Source organism: Onychostoma macrolepis, chromosome 25 (assembly GCF_012432095.1).
Source record: "Onychostoma macrolepis isolate SWU-2019 chromosome 25, ASM1243209v1, whole genome shotgun sequence".
In the NCBI taxonomy this organism is placed as follows: Eukaryota; Metazoa; Chordata; class Actinopteri; order Cypriniformes; family Cyprinidae; genus Onychostoma; species Onychostoma macrolepis.
In genome coordinates, this window is record NC_081179.1 from 15,869,921 (window position 1) to 15,893,618 (window position 23,698).

Here is a 23,698-nt window from a genome sequence, read left to right on the forward strand (position 1 = left end):
CCCCCTGCCAAGTGGCAATCATAATATCAGAAGTTGCCACTAAATTAAAAAAATTAACTGGAAAAAGACTGTATGTATGTTAGTGTCCAGAGCAGCTCCTAACATCAGTCCAGCAGACTCTGAACGAGGCCTTTGGCCCAGGCCGGTGTCACTGTGACTGAATTACAGGGTGCAGAAGGATTGTGGGTGATCAGCTTGGTGCTGTGCACTGATAGCATTAAATCAGCCCTTCTGCATGGCGACACAGAGCGAATCGCTCTGGCTCGCTTTCTCTCTGCCTGTAAACCCAAGTAAGCATCGTGAGCATGTGCAGTCGAGCAGAAACATGTCTAATTGATCTGGGCTCATTTCACTTGACTCTGCAGTTTTCACACAAGAGTTCACAACCTTCTCACCACAGGACAAGCCCTGCCCTGCCTTGCCTTATAATTATCGGGGTACGACGCCTAAAAATATAAACACAAATGTCATGTGTGTATGTGTGTGTGTGTGAGTGTGAGTGTATATACGAGTATACACACACACACACACACACACACACATACATATACACACAAACATACACACACATACGTACACACACATAGATACACACACATAGATACACACACACACACACACACACACACACATATATGTATGTATGTATGTGTGTGTGTAAATTAAATTAAATTATTAATATGTAAATTAAATTAACTTATTTACTATTGTCTTATTAATACTCTATAATAACTTATAATATATATATATATATATATATATATATATATATATATATATATATATGTGTGTGTGTGTGTGTATCAGTAAACATTTACTGTCAACAGAAAATTATACATTAAAAGTGCAATGAATGTTTGAATTATTAAATTATAGATATTTAAATTAAATACTAAAATTACTAATACTAAAATAAAAAGAAAGCCAAATAAATATTAAAAAACACTATTAAAATAACAAAAGCACATAACAAAACTAAGATAAAATTATTAATAATAAAAATTATAATTAATTAATACAAATAAAACTTAATAATTAATTAATAATAATAAAATAAAAATACAAAAGGAAAATATAAAACTAAAAGCAATTTCAAAATATGAATAAATGCCAAATAATACTAATAAATGTTTTATATATCCTCTTATTAATAATCTTTCATTAATTATGCATATACTGTACATATTTTATTTGGTCAGCAACTATAAACAGAAAATGATACATTAAAATTGCAAAATATTTGCAAAATATAAAATTGCATAAATTACAAAAATAATTGAAAATAAATTATATTAAACTTATATACTAAAATTACTAAAACTAAAATATAAAAATTGAAAACAATTTAAACAGTAGTTTTTTGGGGGGCTGTTAAAATATTTTCTCCTACTCCAGTTTAATGTCTAACCATAAGTAAGTCAACTATTAGTAAGCCATTTCTAGGCTGATTTCCCTAAAAAGCATAAACACTATCAAAATACTATCCAAAAAGTGCACATGCACAAGGACAGGTGTACAAACACAAGGGCCGAAGTTTGCCGTAACTGACGACTCTGTGCAGGAATTACTTAATCTGTTTGGAAATGAGCACCGGTAAGAGAGCATGCAGCCTGTGAATCATGTACAGCCATCTTTATCTGTGCGCATTGCATAGACTCGGCCAGAGCGCTTACATAATCCAGTTAAAATACACCCCCAGTCACATGTAGCATTCAGCCCTGTGGAGAGATATCCTACCGCCGCTAGGGCTGTGCTGGCAGCTGTTCAGACATTTACACACACACACACACACACACACACACAAAGCCATTAAAGATTCAACTGTGATTCGCTGCCAGAGTTTCAGTGCCCTGCCTGCATGTGAACTGTCTGTGGAAAAATGAGCCAAGAGCTCTCCCTCCGAGCACATGTGACTGTGTGTAGTCTTCAGCGAGGAGCGTTACGAGAAAACACGCACACACACACACACACACACTGCAAGAGGGAAAAAGAGGTACAAGATGGGCAGGACGTCCAGCCCTTTAAAGTCACAGCGCAGGTTTCCTGACAGCGTGCTGGGTTTCAGTTCTCGCTGAGCACATGCGACGCGTGCCCTCCAAATGCAAGCGAATGCCACGGCTGTGTGTGTTTTTGAGGGCGCTAATGGGCGGCGAGCGCGTCACACATAATTTCGACATAACTTCAACAGATCGGTGAAAGACAACCATGACTGATCTCTTTCAGGAGCCGAGTTGATGTGAAAAACCTCATAATCGCCTGGGTACATCTGGCCGGTGCTGTTTGAAAATACGTAATCTCGCCATCTGGGGCGGCACACAAACCGTCGCACAATATGAGCCTGATCACCAATTCAGCTGCATTATAGCACCTGGTCATTCTATGGTCAGATCTATTAATTATGCAAGCGTCTTTAATATTTAATTAAGGGTCGTTTATGGGTGCTGTGTATTCGGCCCTGTGTGTTCCTGCATCAGACAATGAATATACAAGTACATGGGTCAAAGAAGAAAGCTGTTCCTTTGTTTCTGAAATGATGAAATGATGGTGCTGAAAACATTTCAGGAATAACATTGCTTTTTTTTTGGTATAGCTAAGTTCATGGATGGCATTTTACGTATCTTAAAGTCCCCATGAAATCAAAATGTATGTTTTTGGCTTTTAGTATGAATATGTTAAGTCTTAAGGTTATCTGTAAGCTAGTGTGCTCCAAACAATGACAAAATTCGCATTTAGAAGATATAAGCATTCAAAAATTAAAGTCTTTCTCTTCCGCCAATATGGAACGATTTTGATGACATCACCCTGCACTTGAGCTTCTCATCCAATCAAATGCTCTCTAGAATCTGAAGCACCCCGCCCCCCTACACTATAAATAGACGCTGAAGCTGATCGGTCACTTGTTCACAGAATTAGTATTTTCTCTATGGTGAATAGGGAACGATTCACACAGTGTGAAAATGCTTTCCATTGGGTCAAATGAAGTCTGGTTTAGCGTTGTCACGTGAACCATCGCAGTGCGCACAGACATGATAACACGGAGCAGATCATATGCGCCAGTCAGCTGAGACCACTGAACATATTGGACACTTTTGAATTCTAGACAAAATGTTGAAATCTATACAAATTCTGTTGGCTATTTTTTTTTAAAGGGGCGGGGCTACATGATATGTCCCGCCCTGTCTTCCTGTTTCAGTTGAAATTGCGACAACACATAATGCTGCGCAACGTTTCAAGCCACTTCAGTGGACCTTTAAATATGTACCACTTTATTAGAGGCAAAACCAACACGTAACTATTTTAGGTTCTGGCTAATTGGTAGCAAATTCATATGAATTTGAGGTATCTTATTCGTACTTTTTTTTTTTTAAACCCCATTGATGGTTAGGTTTAGAGGTGGACCTTCATGCTTAATGTTTTCTAAAAAAAAAAGCATACTTTTGTATGAATTAAAATTAATTGTATTTAATAGCATTTTGTAGTCATTTTTTGAATAAACTGGCTCTTTTGATTTGCTAAAGCTAAATTTAATTTGTACGTTTTCATATGATCCTCTTATGCCCCACCAACAAAGGTTTGCTTACTTTTTCCTAAAAATCATACACTTTTGTCTAATCAACTTTATTGTATTTAAAGAATAAACATTTTAAACATTTCTATAATAAAAAGGCAGACTACTTTGTTTTGCAAAAGCTAATTTCATAGCTAACATTTTATGTATCTGAAATATAAGTTTTATTAGTTCATACATTTTTGTACGAATCACATTTACTGCGTTTAATAGCAATATGTGGTGGAAATATTTTTGGAATAAAATAGCTCTTGTTTTGCTAAAATTAATTTCATAGCTAGCATTTTATATTTCTGAAAAATAAACTTTAATAATATAACAAAATACGGAAAAATAATATACAACTATACTATATAAGTTTTGGTGAATTCATATGATTTTGAGTAATCTCATTTATATGAAATGCTTATGAAATGTTTTTTTATTTATAACATGCTTGGAATAGATGGCTCTTTCGTTTTGCTAAATCAAATTTTATAGCTGCAATTTTATGCATCTTACATAAAAAAAAAAAAAAAACTTTATTAAATGCAAAACTAACATGTAACTATTGTACGTGTTGGTGAATTGGTGGCAAATTCATGTTTTAGGGGTGGACCTTGCTTATGTTTTTTTTTTCTAAACATCATACGTTTAAGTATGAATCAAATCATTTGAATATATACGAATATACGACTGACTTGTTAAAATGTAAAATAGTTACGTTTTCTCATGAGATTGGGTTGTCAAAACTGTTTGTCATGTTGGAAATGACTCCAAAGTTGTAGTTTGTGTAAAAACTACTAAACGTTGAAGTAATTTATATTTTAATAAATAATTTTAATAAATATTTATTACTTAATGACCATCTGGGTCTGGGACTAGGGTAGAACAGTAAAACAATATAGAATGCATTCAAAAAGTAAACAGCAGAAGCAAGTTTCCAGTTAGTAATGTTACCTTCATATAGAAATCAACATAAAGGAGACTAAAGCTGAAGAACATAAAATATATAGAAGGAGTGAAAGCAGAAGAGCAGAACATCTCGGAGCCTGTTATGTACAGCTGACTTAGTTACATAATCAATAAACACCGCACATGGATTTCCACCCTGAACAATGTCTCTGTCTGGAATAATCCTGTTAGATTTAGAATCGGCCTGTTGCTGACCACAAAACTCTGCTTGGAGTGTCATGTTCTCTTACCCTTCAACATGATTTCAGCTTCTCACACTATTTCTATGAAGGTGTGGGCTGAATGTGCTTTATGATTGCTTGTAATGTGGGGCAGGCTGTGTCCTCATCTGCCATCACTCACACACACACACACACACACACACACAGAGGTCTTGATCAGTGTGAAACACATGAAACATAAAGCAGATATGGTCATTAAGAATGAGTCATCTGTGCTGGCCATACTCAAAGAAGCGTTACTGAGATACACGCGCCACACTTAATTTAGTCCTCCACACTCTGCCAATGCAGTTGAAACATCATTTTGTCTGCTATAAAGGCACGTTGTTACATCAAATGCACAACTGAAAACCAAAAACATTCATAATATTTCAAATTCTCCCTCCCAACTCCCTCTAGCAAATGAAGTGAGAGGTCACCAACCATAGATGATGCGAAATATATCTATATCTACACAAAAGAACAAGATGTCCAATTCACCCCCAAATAAATAAATAAATAAAAATAATGTATTTAATAAATCATATATATATATATATATATATATATGCATATTACAGTAATGGAATTTGGGGTGATGAAAATAATTGTTATGAAAATGATGCAAATATATAAGCATAGTTAAATAAATATAACTTTAAATATAATTTGTTAATTATTAGATGTTTTTTGGGGGATAATGTTTTTGATGAGAGAATCTTTTTTTTTTTTTTTTTTTTACCCACAAAGCCACTCTTTTCTCCAGAGAGAGGGCAGCGATTCATTTCTAGCCACCTGTGGAGATGACATTCGGGGGTGGAGGCGATGTGGTCACCCAAATGTTTTTCTCTCTTTTTTTATGAATGGGATAAAGAAAGGCAGTGAGAAATCCAGCATTCCCCCGCAACCCTCCATCTGACTGAATCATCAGTGTCCGTCAGACAGTGCTTCTAAATCACCAAGCCAATTTTCACCTGTGACTCATCGCAGGCCTGCCACAAGGACGAGGGGCTGAGAACTACTGCTTTTCATGAAAACGTGCAGCAGAGAGACCTGTGAAAACGTGCTAGAACACGCGCAAGTGTGTGAGGGACCTTGTAATCGCCGACTGTGAAAGCAGTCACTTTATGACGACGTTTTGAAACAACTTCAAGGAGTGAAGAAAGGAGCTACTGTTGACATCTCACACTTAACAAATCTTCACAATGGAACGTGAGAGGTATACAAAGATGAATTATACAAAAACATCTGGGTCATATTTCAACCCAAACAAAAGCAATAAATAAATACATAATATTTTGCATAAAACCATCCAAAACCATCTTTATGATCATTCATTTTAGACATTGTGGTATTATTTTTATGATAAGTAGGCATATATTTTTCTCAGAATTTTTATTGACACAATGAACTTGGGTATTTAATTATTGATTTTTTTATTTTCAAATATAAAATTTAATTACTGTAAGGTATGTTTTGTTTTAAAATCAAAAGCAAAAAGTTAATTAAAATATATAATATATATATATACACACATATATATACACACACACACAGTTTTTTTTGTTTGCATTATATACATGAGAATAAGATTTTGTTTTGGCATTTTAATGGTAATCAGACTTTTAACAATGGTTTGTTTGTTTCTTTCCATATTCATTCACTCAAAACTCTTTATTATTATAAGCACAATATATCACAAGAAACAATTTCTTATTTCTTTATTTTAATTCTGGAGCGAAACAAGGCCTTGACATATTCTCTTCAGTTTCACCCAAAAACACTTTTAATTGTAACTTTGCTGAAATATCTTAAATATGTAACATCTGAGGTGACTGTAGATCTTCACGGGTCTGTGATTAAATGTCTTAAATCAGTTATTATCTCCCACTTACACTGTAATCTCATATGCACCACAAGCTTTTCTTGCTCTGTATACAGACTATGTATATTTTATTAAGGTCACTTAGAAACTAGAACGTGTCTTCAATAAATACTTCGGAGAAACATATAATCGCTGATTACCTAACTGTGGGAGAGAAATACCAGAGAATAGGAATCAGTTTCAGGTTTTCTTTTTTTAGACTTGTATTCCCACAAGTTGCAAGCTTAACTGCTGTGTCATTTGTTTAGCCTGTGATGATGGTTCAGCATAGGACTAAATGTCCTCATCATATTGCACATTGTAAAGCAGCCAAGCTGAGCAGTCTGAGGAAAACCCCCTCTGTAAACAGCATCCAGTTGTTTGCTCTCCATTCTTTCATGTGATGTTTTGTGCAGTGGTTTGCACACGTAGATGGGTAAAAAATTTGCACATATCTCTGGGTTTATATACGAAGTTGCGTACAAAGATGTTAGAGTAAAGCGTGACTGCACTGTGTACCAATGAGAGTATTACGAGAAGTATAAGATAGTGAAGATTGTACCGGCCAATAGTGTACTGTGCGGGTTATCGGTATTGTTGTCTCCCGCCCAAAAGGGAGGGTCACAGCTGCTGTTTTTAGCAGCATGTGTTTGCGACACACCTTCTTCGCAACCAAAAGGGATGATGGTGAGAAATAGGGTTATTATTCCTTGCTTCTTGCTCTAACCTCAAACAGAAGCAACACAGCCGAGCCACACCCATGTCCTCGCTTGAACCTCCCCCTTGCAATGACAGTAAGACATAAAACAAAAGTCACTGTCTGTAACGTGCATATAATAAACCCTATGAATGGCTATGAATTCACACCAAGAGAAATAATTATGAAGATACTGATACCAAAGGACGCTGATATTCTGTTTATTATAACTGAACACTGCAGTTTTGTCATCTGTCACTTTAAATGCTCAAGCTCTGTGAAGTCAGGTGGATTGTGATTGGCTGTCAAACTTCAGTATCAGCTGGAGAAAAAATTATTCTGAAACGGACTCCAACGATGTTGTTCCTCTCTGTCGGAGTCATTAGTTATGGTGAGCGTTAAAACTTTATAGCTGTCATTAATGTTATCGAATGGGCCTTAAGAGCGATAAATATTAGTTAACTATAAATGACAACTATATTAGATGATAACTTTGTTTATTATAAGCATGCAGTGCAATTATGACGTGTCGCTTTACATGCTAGAACTCGTTAAAGTCACGAGTTTATTAACGTAAATATTTATTAAATAAAATATTTCGAAACTGACTCCAACGTTATTGCTCCTCTCTGTTGTTATTGTTAGTTGTAATGTGAATGTCACTATTCCCATAGAATTAGAAATATGATTAAAAATATATAGTTGTTGTTACCAAATGGCCTTTAGTGCAATAATAATAAGATAACTATAACAATAACAAGATTAGTGTCCACACCAATGGATGATAACTTTATAAAAGCATGAAATGCATTTATGTCGTCTGCTGCTTTAAATGTTCAAGCTTTTTAAAGTTGAGTGGATTCTGATTGGCTGTCAATGTTTTTAATCACTCAACAGCTGAAAAAAATTGAATTGTGAAATGAATTGTGGTGTGGCCTCCCTATTCTCATAGAATGAGTACTAAAACGTTATAGTTATTGCCCTTATTGTTCATCAGCCGGGACAAAAAGATCTGTAAGACTACATTCACATTAGCAGTATTTTAACTACATTTCGTTAAGTTCCATTGCCTATTGTCAACAGTTTAGCAATGTGCAAAAATTTCTGCAAAATTTCGCAGTCATGGTAAGTGTGACCAAACCTTAATTGATTACAACGATAACGTTCTCCTGTGTTCTTATCATTGTGGACTTCAATGTTTTCATTCAATTAGAACGATTAATAAAACTTTATAGTTATAGCTGTCGTTATCGCCCTTGATGTGAACATACCTTTATCGAGGAACAGTCACAGCAAGACCTTACAAATTGGCCTAAACATGCCATTACTGGCCACAAAAGAGCCCGTTCCAAGAAGATAGTCTGAATTTAAAACCAGACCGGTTTGTACCCAGTTGCTAATCCATCTGGGTGGCGTCTTTGGCTCAGTTCAAAACCAACAATGTTTTGTTAATGTTCTCCTGGTTGTCAAATACCGGCAGGAACAGAGAGGGAGATGGAAGAAACATTCTGTTCGCATCAATTATGATTTTCAATTGTGCAAAGCCGAAAGGAGGCAGAAGATGGGTGTTTTTTTCTCTCACATGTGCTCACGTTTTCCGGGGAGGAGGACTATGACTCATTGGCTCCAGGCGTTGAATCTTTGTCTGGACTTCAACCAGAGATCCCACCCCCCAGAGAGCAACTGAGAGTCCTTATTTGCTCTTCAACGTCACAGCCACCAACTTGCTCACCGCACCACGGCATGAGCGTGAAAATACCAGTGGACGCAGACCACCTGGCGTGTCATTCGTGCTGCTTGAAAGGACCAAAGTACGCTGAATAATGCGTGACAGAATATAGCCGCCCAACCTCACCTGCTGTGGGGCTTTTAGAGAAGGTGCAACATTCTTAACGCAGCAAGTGAACTACTTTGGAATGTTTTTCCGCCCTGCCCCCCTCACCATGGAAACTCCACTGCCTGTGCAAAAACAGCGCGAGCGTAAAGGCATCACGTGTGCAACCCAACACGAAACAGAACACGATGGCCTATCACGTTCAGTCCCATTCATTCATTCGACTTCGTTCACATACGACCAGCTGTGCACATTGCAGTCTGTCAGGGGGCAGGTAAGGATAAGCCCTGCAACAGGGCTCCTGGATATCCAGTGATACGGAGCACGACAGCAGCAATGTGCACACTGAACCGCTGCTTAGACACATGTGTTGTTGGCTCGTGGTACATGCATAAGTTTCCACACTGGTCTGTTTACAGTTGTGAAACAATCAATAGACCTAAAAGTGGGCTAAATGTCCGGTCCATAGGTCACTATCATGAAAAACCTTATAGATAAATCTATCTAATTTTATATATAATTTCTATATCTTTTTTTTTGCATTGTGACAACTATGATACACCTTCATCCCCAAATTCTCATGTGTAATTATCATTTCCAGAATTCAAATAATGTATATAAGTAAATGAAAAAATAAAATAATTATATATATAATAAATAAACATAACATCTAAAAAACATTATATTTGTGTGTGTATATATTTCTGTTTTTACTGTTTTAACTGTAGCTAGTGTGTGAATTATCAGAGGCTTCAACTATTTTAAATGAATTTAATCATTTTTAATGTCTCTTAAATTATTAAATGAAAATGCAAAGGCAATAGAGTGATTGTGAATGACTGTGATGTCAGAACCAGGAAGTGTATTTCACCACAGGTTCCTTCGAGATTTTCCTATGAGGTTTTATAATGGGGTTTTTCAATTTATGAATAAAATAAAGCGTAATTTAGCAGAGTTTGCTAAACACTGATATTCTAAAAGATTTGTAAACAAAACACTAATGTACCCGAGACATGTAAATGTATAATAAAGTGATACTTTTCCAACATACCTAATGAAACAGATCCTAATGTATCCTATCTGTTTCTGTGGTTACCCATTGTGGCTATTTCTGCTAGCGTCTATTTGTAGACAGGTAAGAAATATTCCCTCTAACCTGTATGAAACCTTTGAAAACATTGTTAAAGCAATTATACGTGTAAAAGTATATGGACTTTTACTTCCTTTGGGTCGTGGGGGTGGCCTCTTTAATTAGGGGGGTCAGATCCTCCCAAACTCCCCTATTATTAACACCACGCTACATCTAATCAAACATCTCACATTTTAAAAGCGACCTCACCCTAACATATGAGAGGGAGGTGCATCTGTGGCGTCATCCCATCTGAGCTAATGAAGTAGGCTATAAAAAAAAAAAAGTTACTGTGAACAACAACAAAAAAAAGCGCTCGGAGTTGACATTCTGTCCGCCTGTTGGAATGAAACCGATCCGCGTGTCCACGTGTTTTGTCAATTTACATATCATTTTAATATGTAAGCTCGTCTCCCCTATCAGCCGAAGCTTGCTTCCAACGCAAACTCTATTTGTCAGATTCGGGTCTGGACGCACAAATCGGAAAGCCCTGCGTTTTTGTGCCCGCCCTCTCAGACACGTTGCCTTGGGAGAAGTAACACGGGGCCACACAACTGCAGGTCTACATCACTGAAACCACGTACACCTCTCAGCAGAGGCTCGATCGGCGCTCCGCTTGTCTTTGGATATACTGCTAAAACAAAGGACAGTGCGACCATTCGTCCCATCCGGCTTCAGGTAGGACCCGCGTTTTAAATGGCAGCGATCGCTTCTGAATTTGTGTGGAGTAACAATGACATAGACAAAGGAAAACCACTGCGTTTATATAAAGCTTAATGTATATGCATAAGAGATGTTGGAAGATGCCGCTGCGCGAGGCATCCGCCTATTGTAAAACGGAGGAAATTGTTTATTTTATTATATTATCTAAATATCACTTTTAATACTCATTAATGCATTTATAGTGTTAAATGTAACTTAAATTATAGTATATTTGGTCTATATCGTGTTTTTGGAAGTAGTTTTTTTTTTTTTTTGCTTTGTTCGTATCCGTTTCATGCAACTAACGTTATTCGTTTTAATATAAATTGTTACGTTTTGTTTTAAAAGGCCAAAATTGCGGTGGTCTTGTCTTGGTAGGCTGTATTAAGGTGTTAGTCATCATGAGGGCCCCACCCTCAGTTATCAGACAGGTACATTAACACGGCTTTTGGTTTATTTCATAGCCGTTTTAGTATTAATAAACGTGTTGCCCATAGCAACCGATATTACTGGCAGGCGTACAAGAAACACGTCTCGGTTACACGACTTCCTACATTTGTAGCTGCGCTAAATGTCGCTATTAAATAAGTCACGTGCCCGCTTTGTCTACGTTTATACTGGTAGCTAAACGTAAACACGCAAGCTTTCAATGATTTTCTTTGTTTTGTCAAATTACCGGTTCACGCAGACTAATAAAGGGGCTTTTCATCCGCGTCCCCAGCTGTCGACAAAACTTGTAAAAGTATCCGATGTAGGCAGTTTTTCGATATGAAAGAGGAGTTTGTTCGCTAACGGCAGTCGCGCTAAACGCGGCGTTTTGTTTGGTTAAACTTTTGGCGAAACTGGTATTGACAGGAAAAAGCTGGTCAGCAATTACGTCCATTTGGAAAGGCTGATCTTTGTGACCGTTATAAAGCCAATTAGTCGCGTGCTTGAGGTAGAGCTATTACATAATGTGGCTTTATTGGCAGGGCAGAACTCTGGCTCAGCAGTCCATTTGTTTGCAATGATACCGAGCAGCTGATGGACGGATTAAATGCCCAAGTGAAGTGAATGTGCTTAGGCAATCTGAAAATCTTTTGACACTGTTGATAGTGTTACATACACAGTTTATGTTGTACATCGTACATTTAGATATCTTATCTATCTGTATTTAGGCTAAGTTTAATGCAACGACTGTATACAAAACATATTTGTGTGCTGTGTGCAGTGTCAATGAAGGAATTGATAAAGTTGTAAGTACATATACTGTGTTATAAGTTGAGTTACGGTCATGCAAAACTTGTGTAGTGTGCATTTAAATGTTTTTGGGAAAACAATACTTTTGTAATAACTGAGAGTAAATGTTATACTGTAAAAGGACAATATTGCTCTTGTTCAACCTAATGTAATGTAACCTGGATGATTCAAATTAGTATCAAATAAAAACCTATTTTTAGTATTTTACTAAATGAATGTTACAGCATGAATCACGTTTTAGGTCACCTGACAATACAGTGTGTGGGCAGTTAACATTTTTAGTTATTAATTGTCATAAATATGTAATTTTACGAACATGCATCATGCACACATCCTGTTGATTCATGAGAAGCCCTCCACCTTAAAAAGATATAGTGGTCAGCACCCTTAGAGAAATCAAAAAGCATTTGCTTCTGTACGACATGTGCCTTTAGCAAAGATTCATGGCTTGCCTCATTAAACATGACGTTGTAAACACTCCTTTTATGTGTATTCCTCAAGGCCTGTCTATTATGAATTACCAAGAACTGATGGAATTGATCAAACAAACTGAAAAAAAAAAAAATACTGGTAATGCTCAAGGTCGCAGATCTGGTCTCAGCTGGACTCAGCAAGCCCAAAAAATAATTAAATTTTACACATAACCAGCAAACACTACGTACATTTAGGCACAAACTAGTAATGCATGAATCTTAGTAATATATTAATAAAAGGCCACAGAAGGAATGGTACTTTAAAAACGGCTTATTTCTAGGTCCTTTGTTCGGTGTCAAATGGTGGTCACCATGGCTGCAGTGTTCGGGTCTCATTGAATAAACAAACAGGGCTTTGAATGTGTGCTTTTTTTGTCACCTGCTCCATCATAGCCTTCTAGTTTTCTAAGTCTACATTTTCAAGTGTTTTTCAATTAGGTGCAATCAGAACAAACAAATGCATGTGCTGCACAGGACACACGTGTTCCAAACAGACTGCAGAACAAAATCTTATTTCAAACATCTCAGTTTTGAATAAATAAAGACAGTCTCCCCCTGTTGCAACCATATTATGCATGAACAAGGCTAATTTTTACGAAAACATGTATACGTCTAAACAAATATTACTCTATTTAGGTTCTGTTAATGTACAGAAGAATTGGTGTTGTTATTAACAACAGAAGATTTAACTGTAAAAGTCCTCGTCACTGTGAAACAGCAGTAAGTCTTTTTTTATGGCCGCTGTTTGTTTTTAGTGTCTGTGTGAGACTCAGGTGGTGTGTCTGGAAAACATGCTGGTCTGAGCCTACGTGAATTCAGGGTTTGATAGAAGATCCGTGCTAATGTTGCCATTTTATCTGCAAGACTTTGAATCTCGCAAATAGGTCTGAAAAAGACAGTTTTTGTGTTTTTATTCATGCCAAACCAATACAGTGATAGACAGAACATTCTTTCTCCATTAGGCAATTTCACGTTGTACTGTGTGATGGTGTTTTATTATTAATGTTTATGGAAATTGGAGATTAAAGTACTCCCTTTTTCCCCCACAGGTCAGTGATGGTCCGTGCTGGTTAGACCCTGCTTCCTAAGATGTCAGCTTCAGATTCGGACTATTCCATTGACTGGCTGGCTAGTGACGATGAGGACAACGATAGTGAGTTAGAACCAGACTGTACCAAAGCGCAGGGACAAACCACCTTGCCAAAATCCCCCTCCTCGGGGGTCATCCAGGGGACCCAGACTTGCCAGTCCCTCTCAAAGAGGAATGGAGATAAAGGGGAGGTAATGGACAAAGAGAACATGAGCTCTCGGGGAAGTTCTCCTTCCAGCTGCGATAGTTCCGACTACAGCGAAGACGGTGGCCATTGTCACCTGGGACAAGAGGCTCGGACCAATTACAGCCGGTGCCCCGAGAGCCCTGTAGGCAAAAAGAGGCAGGCGCTGAAGAGAACATGCAGCTCCATGGTCACGGAGCAAAGGGAGAGGCAGCTCACACCTGAACAAATGGAGAAAGACAGGCTGTTCGCTTGCAAGGTGAGACGTGCCACTTTTTGACTCGCTGGCATGCCAGGGGAGGGACATGGTGTTCTTAAAAGCAACCTTATCTCCTACATGATCTATCTCCACCCGCGCAGAATAAATGTAAAAAAAAAAATTCTCGAAGCAGAACCACTTCCAGGAAGACCCCTCCTCCCTGTGTTCTTACTAGGTGAAATGTGAATGAGTCACACGAGGCCACTGAACGAAGAAACTCAATGTTTTCCTCTACCTTATAGAATTGCAATGATAACTCATTCCATTACATTTGCACAAATGTGTGAGAAAGTAGATGAGTCACTTCATTTTGTATTACAGTGTCATTGTTCTTCTGGAAATGATGAGCCATACAAAGGAATGTCCTAACTTGATGATAAAAAATTGTTTATAGTAATTGAGTGTACCGTCAACATCCTGAAATGAAAACATCAAAACGCTGGAAATGTTTGAGAAATGCTAAATGTGAAAAGCTAAACATTAAATAACTGAAGGAAATACTGAATGATGCTCTTTGTTTTGCAGTGCTTGGAGCTGCAGTGTTACATTCACCCACTGTCCTCGATCCTTAATGGCCTCCGCTCAGGCAGATACCGAGAACGTGAGTAATCCTTCATTCGTTTGTATTAGTCTTCTGCATATCCAAAACCTTGCCTAGTTAGCTCAGTATACAAGGAGAACAGACAAACCAGAGGCAGCAGGCCATGGTACGAAAAGTGTGTCATGAGATTTGGGACTGAGATGCGTCATGAATATACATGAAATGAGGCTCTCATATCAACCACAGTCATTTCCTGGTGGAACATGCTAACTTGCTTAGTCATAATAAAACGTGCATGGTTGAAAGATGCAAAGCTAAAGCAGTGCAAACCGCACACCTCCAAAAATACCAAAGGCACTAGAGATAAGCTCAAGGGTTTGGATTGGCTGACACCTTTGTTTCCCTGACTAGTGGAATAAAATATTTTAACATTTGACTCAGTGTTGTATGTGGCTATTGTAACTGTCAATAAAAATACTGTAAAATCTGCACCGTCACACTGTGTCCTAACCAGGTGACAAAGTGTAATTAAAAGCTGTCCGTTTTTGTACTAACTAGCCAAGTGACACTGTGTTGTAGGTCACTTCATTTCCCATTTTACACCGCATTAAAATCACATTCCTCATGCATATTAAACATCAAACCTAAACAGAGATACTAATTGTAAAAGTTAAGAAACATCTCAAAGTTCCCTCAAGTCAAATATAAAACCATGAAAGTGGTGCCATCTAAAAAAGCATGGTATTACTGTTCTTAGTGTTACGCGTGCAAACAGAGAACCACCCACACGATATTCTGGTTGACTGACTGTTACATTGCACAGCACAGCGTTTTCACTTTCAGTGCGGACAGAAAAAGAACTTGTTCCTGAAATCTTGATGCATAGTGGCTAGTTGAGACCCAAATCACTGTAAAACGCCAACAGATGGTATAAGCTATATTGGGTACTTAAAAATTATATTGGCTAGAACCCCACATGTGCTAGAAAACAGGTTGTGCACAAGGCGGACCTGCTTATAGGGGCTCTGTCTGGGACCGCTGTCAATGCAAGGGCTATGGACGACACTGGACTTCCTGGCCACAGAGACAGCAAGTCTGTCCTCCCACATGCTTCACAAGAACCCATCTGCCTTACAGACATAGCGTGGCCTGTCAGAGACAATAAGCTGGCATTGCTTGTAAAAGAAAGAGTTTAAGCTGTATGTTCTTCTTTTCAGGCCTCAGCACTTTTCAAGAGAGTGTGGCCATGGACCGCATCCAGAGGATAATGGGGGTCCTGCAGAATCCCTGCATGGGGTGAGTTTCCTGCTGTTTTTCTTCACCTCACTCACAGGCGGCTTGAGGGTGGGCTTTAGTCAGCACAACACTCCATCACGGATCGATCGGATGGATGTTGTGTCCATTTACTTAATCTACCTCAATCCACTTTCACCTTCTTGTGAGGGAATCTTGTTTCAGTGCTTTGTGTTTATGCATATTAATGGCAAGGTTGAATTCTCCCACATCACTTGCGAATGACTTTTACGCCCTCGCTTCTGGCTCTGAGGCTATAAGTGAACGAGTCAAGGAAATGTGAAGACACATGGCCTCACAGCATGATGCAGCAAGGGGGGCCGCAGGGCCAGTGCGGACCTGCCACCACAAATCTAAAAGCGGCTGGACAAGAATAGAACTCAAACGCAGGTCGTTAAAAATGTCCCAGCTCCCTTGCGGGAGTAGCCTGTCATCCGATTGATTAGTCTTCCTCTGGCTAGACAGTGCAAAGACTATGATGTCGTCTTTGGGAGGAGTCAGTGTTCTCTTGCATCAAATGACCTCATAATGGATCGGGCTGGGCTTAGGTGCGTCGTTTACTTTTCGACTTAACTGCATCTGGCACGCAGCCCAGGTCTGCTCTCATTGTATTGCATTGTGCTACTTCACGAAGTCCAATATTCACGTGTGAGTGCAGAGTCTAGAACATCTAGTCTGTTGGTGTACTTTGGGCCGCATCCAACAATGTTGCAACCTGCGCGGCATGAAAACACGCCTGGCAGAAAATACGCCTGAAATGGGCCACTAAAAACATAGATGATGGGGTTTTGGGTGGGGTCTTAATTCAGGCCATCTGATCGAGGCGCTGAGCCAAGTAGACACGGGGACCGAAGCGGGGGCGTTGCTGCCTCCCCACCACCTGACCCCCGTCATCATTCCATCGTGCCAGCTGGCAAAGACGCATCAGAAGAGGGAATATAAAAGTAACTTATGTCAGCAGCCATTTAAATGTAAAATACTGAGAATGGGGCCATAGCAGATTCTTTTGTCACGTGACTTGCACTAATCCCCATTAACCATCTGTCGGGGGCTGGTGTGAGTCAATGGGCACCATGTGCGTGTGTCTGCATCACTGCTCCTTAGCGCAACTATTTCTTTTCCCCGTGACGTGGATGCCAGTGCCCCGCTGCAGGCTTATATCTATATTTAGAGGTGAGGGAAACGGTTGCTCTCCATGCCACGTGTGTGTATAAACATGTGCGAACCAACACAGGAGCTGTTCTCATTTTGAGAAACACGTTTTGTGTGTCGGTGTGTACTTGATGCTGTGTACTTGCGGTCAAGTGCTCTTTCAACTTGCCTGACACCAAACAAGGTGTTACAGAACATAGACTTTCACTTTCAGTTACGTCAGGTCTCTAAACTGTTTTTTTAGTACATCGGTGGGTTACCAGACTTAAATATTGTCCTTCTTGTGCCATGCAGAGAGAGATATGTCAACATCATCCTGAAAATGGAGGAAATGTTGAAGAACTGGTTCCCTCACATAAAACCTCAACGAAGCGACCAAGCCAACACTGCAGCGCTGATGGAGGAGACGACCCTGTCTAAGAAACCCAAGGTAAGGCACTTGGAAGAGCTGTCACGAACATGTGTAAGTTAAGACGACAGGCTGATAGAAAAGGAGATACTGAAATACCTATTATACTTTAATCACTGGACCAGAGAGGACCAGGACAGACAAGAAGGGATTAAAATCTATTTTTACAGTTGGACAGGTATAAAATGCACATCTCATGTTCGCTAAGAACAATGACGGAACAGAACAGGTCATTTTGGAAAGCTTTCACAGGACAGATAAAAGTCATTCTTAGGCTGAGAACTTGGGACATGCATTCTAAATTAGATTTTTCAGTCTCTTTTAAACTTTTGTCTTAAAATCATAGAAAACCGATTGCAAATATTTGCGTTTAAATCTTAAGTAATTCTCTCTCTTTCAATACTTTACAGTTGTCTCCAGCTACATCTCCCCTGCTCACTGGCATTGCAAACCCTGCCACCACAAGTGCCCTTTCCATGGGTAACAAGGCAATGAGAGTCAGCGACCTCACTCCCCCAGGGCCCTACTCTGCAACCAACCTAAAATGGCTCCACACATCACCCATCTGCTCCCCAACGGCCGAACAGGCTCAAGGGACAGTTCGGAACTTTCTAACATCCCACAGGGACAGGGACGCGACACAGGACAACTCTGTGTCCTCCAGCACGGACCGTCTATGTAAGACAGAGTCTGCACCCAGTCGACCACCTCCGGCCAAGATTAACGCGCCATGCCTTGAGAGACTTCTTAAATCCACAGAGAGTATCATCACCCAGAAAGCCCCAGTGGGCTTGGGTGGCATGGCAGCCGGTGGATGGTCCTAGTCCTTCGAAAAGGCTCTGGGAGATCAGAGCCTAGCTAGAGCGTGACTGCCCCCAGCTGGTCTGGAGTCATCCGACTCCAACGCAATCCCTGCCTCCATTCTAGCCTTGCGGAGAGGCACAGAACGCAGCAGAGGGAGTTCAGCGCAGCCCAGCAAAACAGCGACACGTTCAGTTACGAACTGAAAAGTGTCAGAGTGTGATCTTTGTTGCGTGTCTGATGTGTACGTCTGCATCTATTCCCTTTCTGTTGGACTGCAGAGTGAGTTGTAGCAGTGTGTGTGTGTGTGTGTGTGTGTGTGCGGGTGTGAGTGAGTGAGGGAGGGAGGGGGGTTAGGAAGGTTTTGTGATCTTGGCTCACCTTCGTACTTTACCTTTTGAGATGGTTTCCTCTTAAAACAAAGAAAGAGGAAAAAATCTCCTGTGGCGGCAGCATCCGATGAGGCAGCATTTTGGTATCTGTGAAAAAGCTAATCTCTAGACAAAACAAAGCAGCCTTTTTTTCCAGAAAGGGAAGGGAAAAGAGGGAGGAATTTATTCTGGGAACACTTCAGATATTCCAGTGTGCTAGTGAAATCTATAGTAGGTGTGGTTGAATGTGAATTTATTGCTTTAGTTTGCTCTCTGAATCCACTCTAAAGAGTTGATTTGATGTGACTGTTACTTCATAGGTTTAAACTTCTAGCTACGTTTTTTGGTACAACGGTTCTACCTCAATCTGACACCGCGTCTCCGGTAGTGTACTGATACAATAAGTACGTGCACGCAAGTAGACTCAGAGCGAGGAAACTTCATAAAGCGCATCAATACAGTGAGCGAAACACGCCGAACTAACACGGAAGTCTCACTTCACAAGAGAAAGCTCTGGAGGCTTGACTGGTGCCATTGTAAAGAATGTGAACTGCAAAATTTGTTTTGTTTTTTTAAGCCTCCCAGTTCAAGGGCATATAGTGCCTGTCAATTCGATGTCAAACTGTGCCTCTTCACTGGTTTTGAAGGGAGAGCGTGAACTATCCAGAATACCTGACGCCTCTGAAGGATGTACAAAAGAAAATCAGGAACCTTCAAAACTCCTGCCATTCATTTTCTGCTATCAACAAGTAAATTATTTGAAACTCTTGCCAACTACTTCCTGTGGTCATGTGACACAATGACATTTCGGTTTGCCACAGAGCTGGACAATATCTAAGAGGGAAAAGGTATTAACTGTGTACATATTTGGAAAAGTTGTTAATTTACCCTTGCAAAGTGGCCTTTATAGTGTAATATTTTATACTTTCAGAAATAAATGTGGTTATATTTGTTTGCTGTATTCCATTTGTCTGAAAGAATTTTGTGTTTCAACTGATCACATACATAATAGTCGGCTCTTAAGGGGTTTTTAATTGGACAATGCTAATATCTGGACAGCAGGGTAGCTGAAATAATGCAGAATGTAGAATATTTAAATATGTGGGTTTTAGAGATAGATTATTAGCTTATGTTCCATCAATGGCATAAAAAAACTGAATGCTATGCAAGTCTGACATATTTCTCAAGGATTAATAATGTTACACCACATCTAATTTGGCAGCCCTTGTGTGCATTGTTTTCAGTATGGCTTTGATATTGCACCAGGAGACAGTTGATCACAGACCTTTTTGTTTGCTACACTCATTGACATTCTGATATGAAGACGTCTATTCAAATATCAAAGCCACCAAAGCCTTCAAGTCACTCTAAAAACAACCCTCCCAAACAAGGCTAACCAATGAAGCAGATCTGAAATATAGCTTTCGCTAAATCACAACTTGACCTTAAAAACTGAATCTATTATCTGTCAGAGAATATTGAATAAAACGGGATTGGTCTCGGGTGATTAACCACTCTGTCGTTTCTGGGAAGAAGGTTGAACGGGGAAAGGAGAAATGCAGAATAAAACCCACATCCTCTGGAGAATAGAAAAGCAAATGTTTTTCTGGACAGTGAGTAATTCAGATGTCCTCCTCCTTGATTCCCCCTTCTTTCCATTTCCCTGCTGTGCAGAAAATCAGAGTCGGACACTTATACAATCAACCAGATGCATTGAGCAATGGCACACTCATTTCTCATTCTAGGTATACTGGGAAGAGGGTTCATTTTGATATCCAGTCCACTGAACATTTGCAAAGAGAAGTGCAAATGTTCTGTGAGCAGATTAACAAATTACACTTCTCTTTTACTAAGAAGACTGAGTGGAAGTTAACCAAATAGCAAAGATGTGATTCATGTGCCAGAAGGTCATGCAGTAGTAAACTCCAAAATTAGTTGCAAGATTTGAGGTATTAATAATGTCAGAAGAATAACAGTGCTACTAATACACAGGTAGGTAGAGTCTTATTATATGAAGATGACAGAAACTTGGGGGATACATCCGTACAACCACAAGAAGTCACTTCCTCTTGGCAAGAACTATAACTGTGGGCTGCTTTGTCTGTGCAAGCCAACTATTTTTGCCAACCTTGAGGCATTATTCGGATTGCTTACTATTACTTAGTACTATTTATTTTTAACACTATTACTACTACTATTACTTTTTATAAAAACTAAACGAGTGTGTTGCTCGTTCTTCAGAGACTTTCAAGGAAGTCAAATGTAAGTATAAATATGAGTAATAGTGATGTATGACAGTGATAGTGACATCAATATTATATATTTATATAGTGGACAATATTTAATAGGGTATGCCAATTTCTACCTGTTTTTACATTTAATGGTCTAGAGTTGTTAATCCAGTAGTATTTAATAACATTGTTAATCTTTAGGAGATCTTAAAATGAATGAGTCCAGTAGTGACACCTAAATTTGTGTTTGAATATATATATATATATATATATTTTATTTTATTATAAAATGATGTTATGTGATATTTAGCAAAATAATTAATGGCTTATCAGTATGAACCAGAATTCACCCCTACTAGGTATTTTTTAAGGGAGTAGCCAATTCTGAGTCACTATGTCCAAATTAGGACGAAAAACAGATTTACCTTTGTGTGTTTTTTTTTTTTTTTAAATAAATACATGTAAAATGTTTAAATCTAGTGGTAAAATGTTTTTTTTAGCAAGGGGGGGCGGGCACACACTTTATTTTAAGGCCGATTTTAAGCCCAATTTGCACCCCCGAACGATTGGGGTGGTGTGGACCGATTCGAGGCTTGTCACAAATTATTTATTTTTTTCACTGTTCAACAGAGCCAGCTGACAACATAGTTTGTCCTCCATGTGTTTTTCTTCTCTAGTCACATTTGTCCCGTGTCACAGTGAAATCATTCCTACAATCAACAAGTGTGTATTCTTGTGGTCTGGTCGTGCGCAGTTAGAGGATTATAAGGCTAAAAATTGGTTTAAACTATGTCTGTGGTCTCCCATGGTTTTAAAATCAGTTACGATTTGAAAATCGTCTAGTGTGTCCCAGGTCTTTGTTGTACCACTGAAGGCACCTCAGTGTGAACAGGCATAACTCTTGAGAATAATTGGCTTGCAAGCTCATGGGGTGTTTTGTGCATGCTGAGTGTGGAAAGACTATGTTCCACCAGGGTAAGATTAATTTCAAGGATTTGAATGAAACACCGAAATTAATTAAACTGGCACGATTTCTCTGTTTTTGAGGATTTACCATTTGTACTCCGAGGAGAATTTGGTGGACTGGTATCAAATGCTAACTGACTAAGCTGAAGGTCTTGGCAATTAAAATGGATCAAAACTGTAAAAGGCCACTACTGTTTGACTGTTAGGCTCAGTGGTATCACACAGTGGTCACAAGATGTTGAGCCCAGATTAACAGTGGGAGGTGGGAAGGTCTGGTCCAGCCCAGATGGATTCAGTTTCTGTCATGTGAGGGATGTGGTCTCGTTCTCTTTTGCTATTTCCATACACATTTAGTCCAAACTAAGTAAAAAGGGGGAAGTTCATTTAAATAGGAGGAAGAACGACATGCTCAAGTTCAGAGGTTTGCATAAACCGAGTATTGTAAGTCAAATGTTGACGCCAGTTGGCGAAAAGAAAAACGCACTTAATTCTGAGAGATGACAGAATTTTCAGGAGGAAGGTCAGTTGTAATTGCTCATTTGATATTCACGTCACCACAGGAACACCAGTAAATTAGATGGAACTTCAGTAAAGGTCACTGCACCTCTGAAGTCCCAAATACAGATACTGTAAGATACCAGATACACATTCTTTGACCACCAGAGGAAACATAAGGGAAAACGGGGCAAGTTCACTTGCGTCTTTTGTGCCTTGTTTTTTGTGAAATGTCTTAGAATAGATTCCCTCTGCTATTTAACAACAGTGTGGATCATTGGCTTTGGCCACTCATCCATTTAAGTAACTACAGTTGCATTTATATTTCAGCAGGGGAGACGGGAAAAGCTCTACTCATTCATAAGAATATGTGAAAGTCATCATTTAACATCGAGTCGGAGCCAAAAGTAACATTAAAATTGATACTCTGACTTCAGAAAGACCACAGGACCCAAAGTCAAGACTCTGTTGGGTTTTATGCCAGAGAAGGACAAGCCCAAAGCTTGTATATCAATCCACATCAAAGAAACATTATGAAAAAGAAGCAGGATGATGGTTTATACCATGTGTAAACTGGTCAAGATTTACTGCTATTGTGTTTATTCCATGATAGACACATTTCTGCAGCTAGTGGGCAGGACTGTGGGCACTCACTGTTTTCACATGTTTTTTACATTGAATTTGCAGCAAAATCGTGATGTATACCATTCCCATGGTATGAAATTTATCATATCATTGTGATGGACAGATTTCAGTCACCTTTCTTGCCCACTGTTAATGATAACTGACAGTAAAAGTGACCCTGTAATTGACATTAATAAAAAAAACACAAAAAAAAACTTAGCTAATTATACTAAAACATGCTTTGAATGTCATTTTATATATATATATATATATATATATATATATATATATAAAAACCCAGTGATCCTTTCTGAACGTCAGCCATTCGTTGTGTAATAACGCCTATTTGTTCTCATATCTGTGGGGTGAGAAGCATCATGCCCACGCACTTAGAAAATTGCTCATTAACTTGTTAAGTAATTCAACAGGTAATTCATCCCCACCACAGAGATAATGATCTCATTTATCAAAGAGGGGCTCTAAATAACTGAACCATCAGATACAAAAATAACCATCGCCATTGTAATGATCAAACCTTGCCATCAGAACATTTTAACTGCTCCCTATTTCTTTTCGTATGATTCTGCTGCTGTTACCTGCACAGTAGTACCTGATGTTCTTT

The 23,698-nt window shown here is 38.9% G+C and overlaps 1 protein-coding gene across 2 annotated transcripts; it reads left to right on the forward strand.

Moving 5' to 3' along the window:
- The first annotated feature begins 8,267 nt into the window (after positions 1-8,267).
- On the forward strand, positions 8,268-19,721 carry LOC131534582 (circadian-associated transcriptional repressor). 2 transcript variants are annotated; one of them, XM_058767562.1, is made up of 6 exons: positions 8,268-8,408; positions 13,710-14,193; positions 14,719-14,794; positions 15,952-16,030; positions 17,474-17,609; positions 17,999-19,721. In XM_058767562.1, the coding sequence occupies exons 2-6, from the start codon at positions 13,750-13,752 to the stop codon at positions 18,410-18,412; spliced, it is 1,149 nt and encodes a 382-aa protein (XP_058623545.1). In that variant the 5' UTR covers positions 8,268-8,408; positions 13,710-13,749; the 3' UTR covers positions 18,413-19,721. The 2 variants fall into 2 exon arrangements, with proteins under 2 accessions (XP_058623545.1, XP_058623544.1); XM_058767561.1 differs by lacking the exon at positions 8,268-8,408 and adding an exon at positions 10,563-10,924.
- Positions 19,722-23,698: the final 3,977 nt, after the last annotated feature.

Excerpts from the sequence above, each read along its gene's own strand:
- LOC131534582 (XM_058767562.1), top strand. The coding sequence starts at position 13,750 with ATGTCAGCTTCAGATTCGGACTATTCCATTGACTGGCTGGCTAGTGAC. Across the intron at positions 14,795-15,951 it reads CTCAGGCAGATACCGAGAAC|GCCTCAGCACTTTTCAAGAG; the intron begins GTGAGTAATCCT and ends TCTTCTTTTCAG. Across the intron at positions 17,610-17,998 it reads CCCTGTCTAAGAAACCCAAG|TTGTCTCCAGCTACATCTCC; the intron begins GTAAGGCACTTG and ends AATACTTTACAG.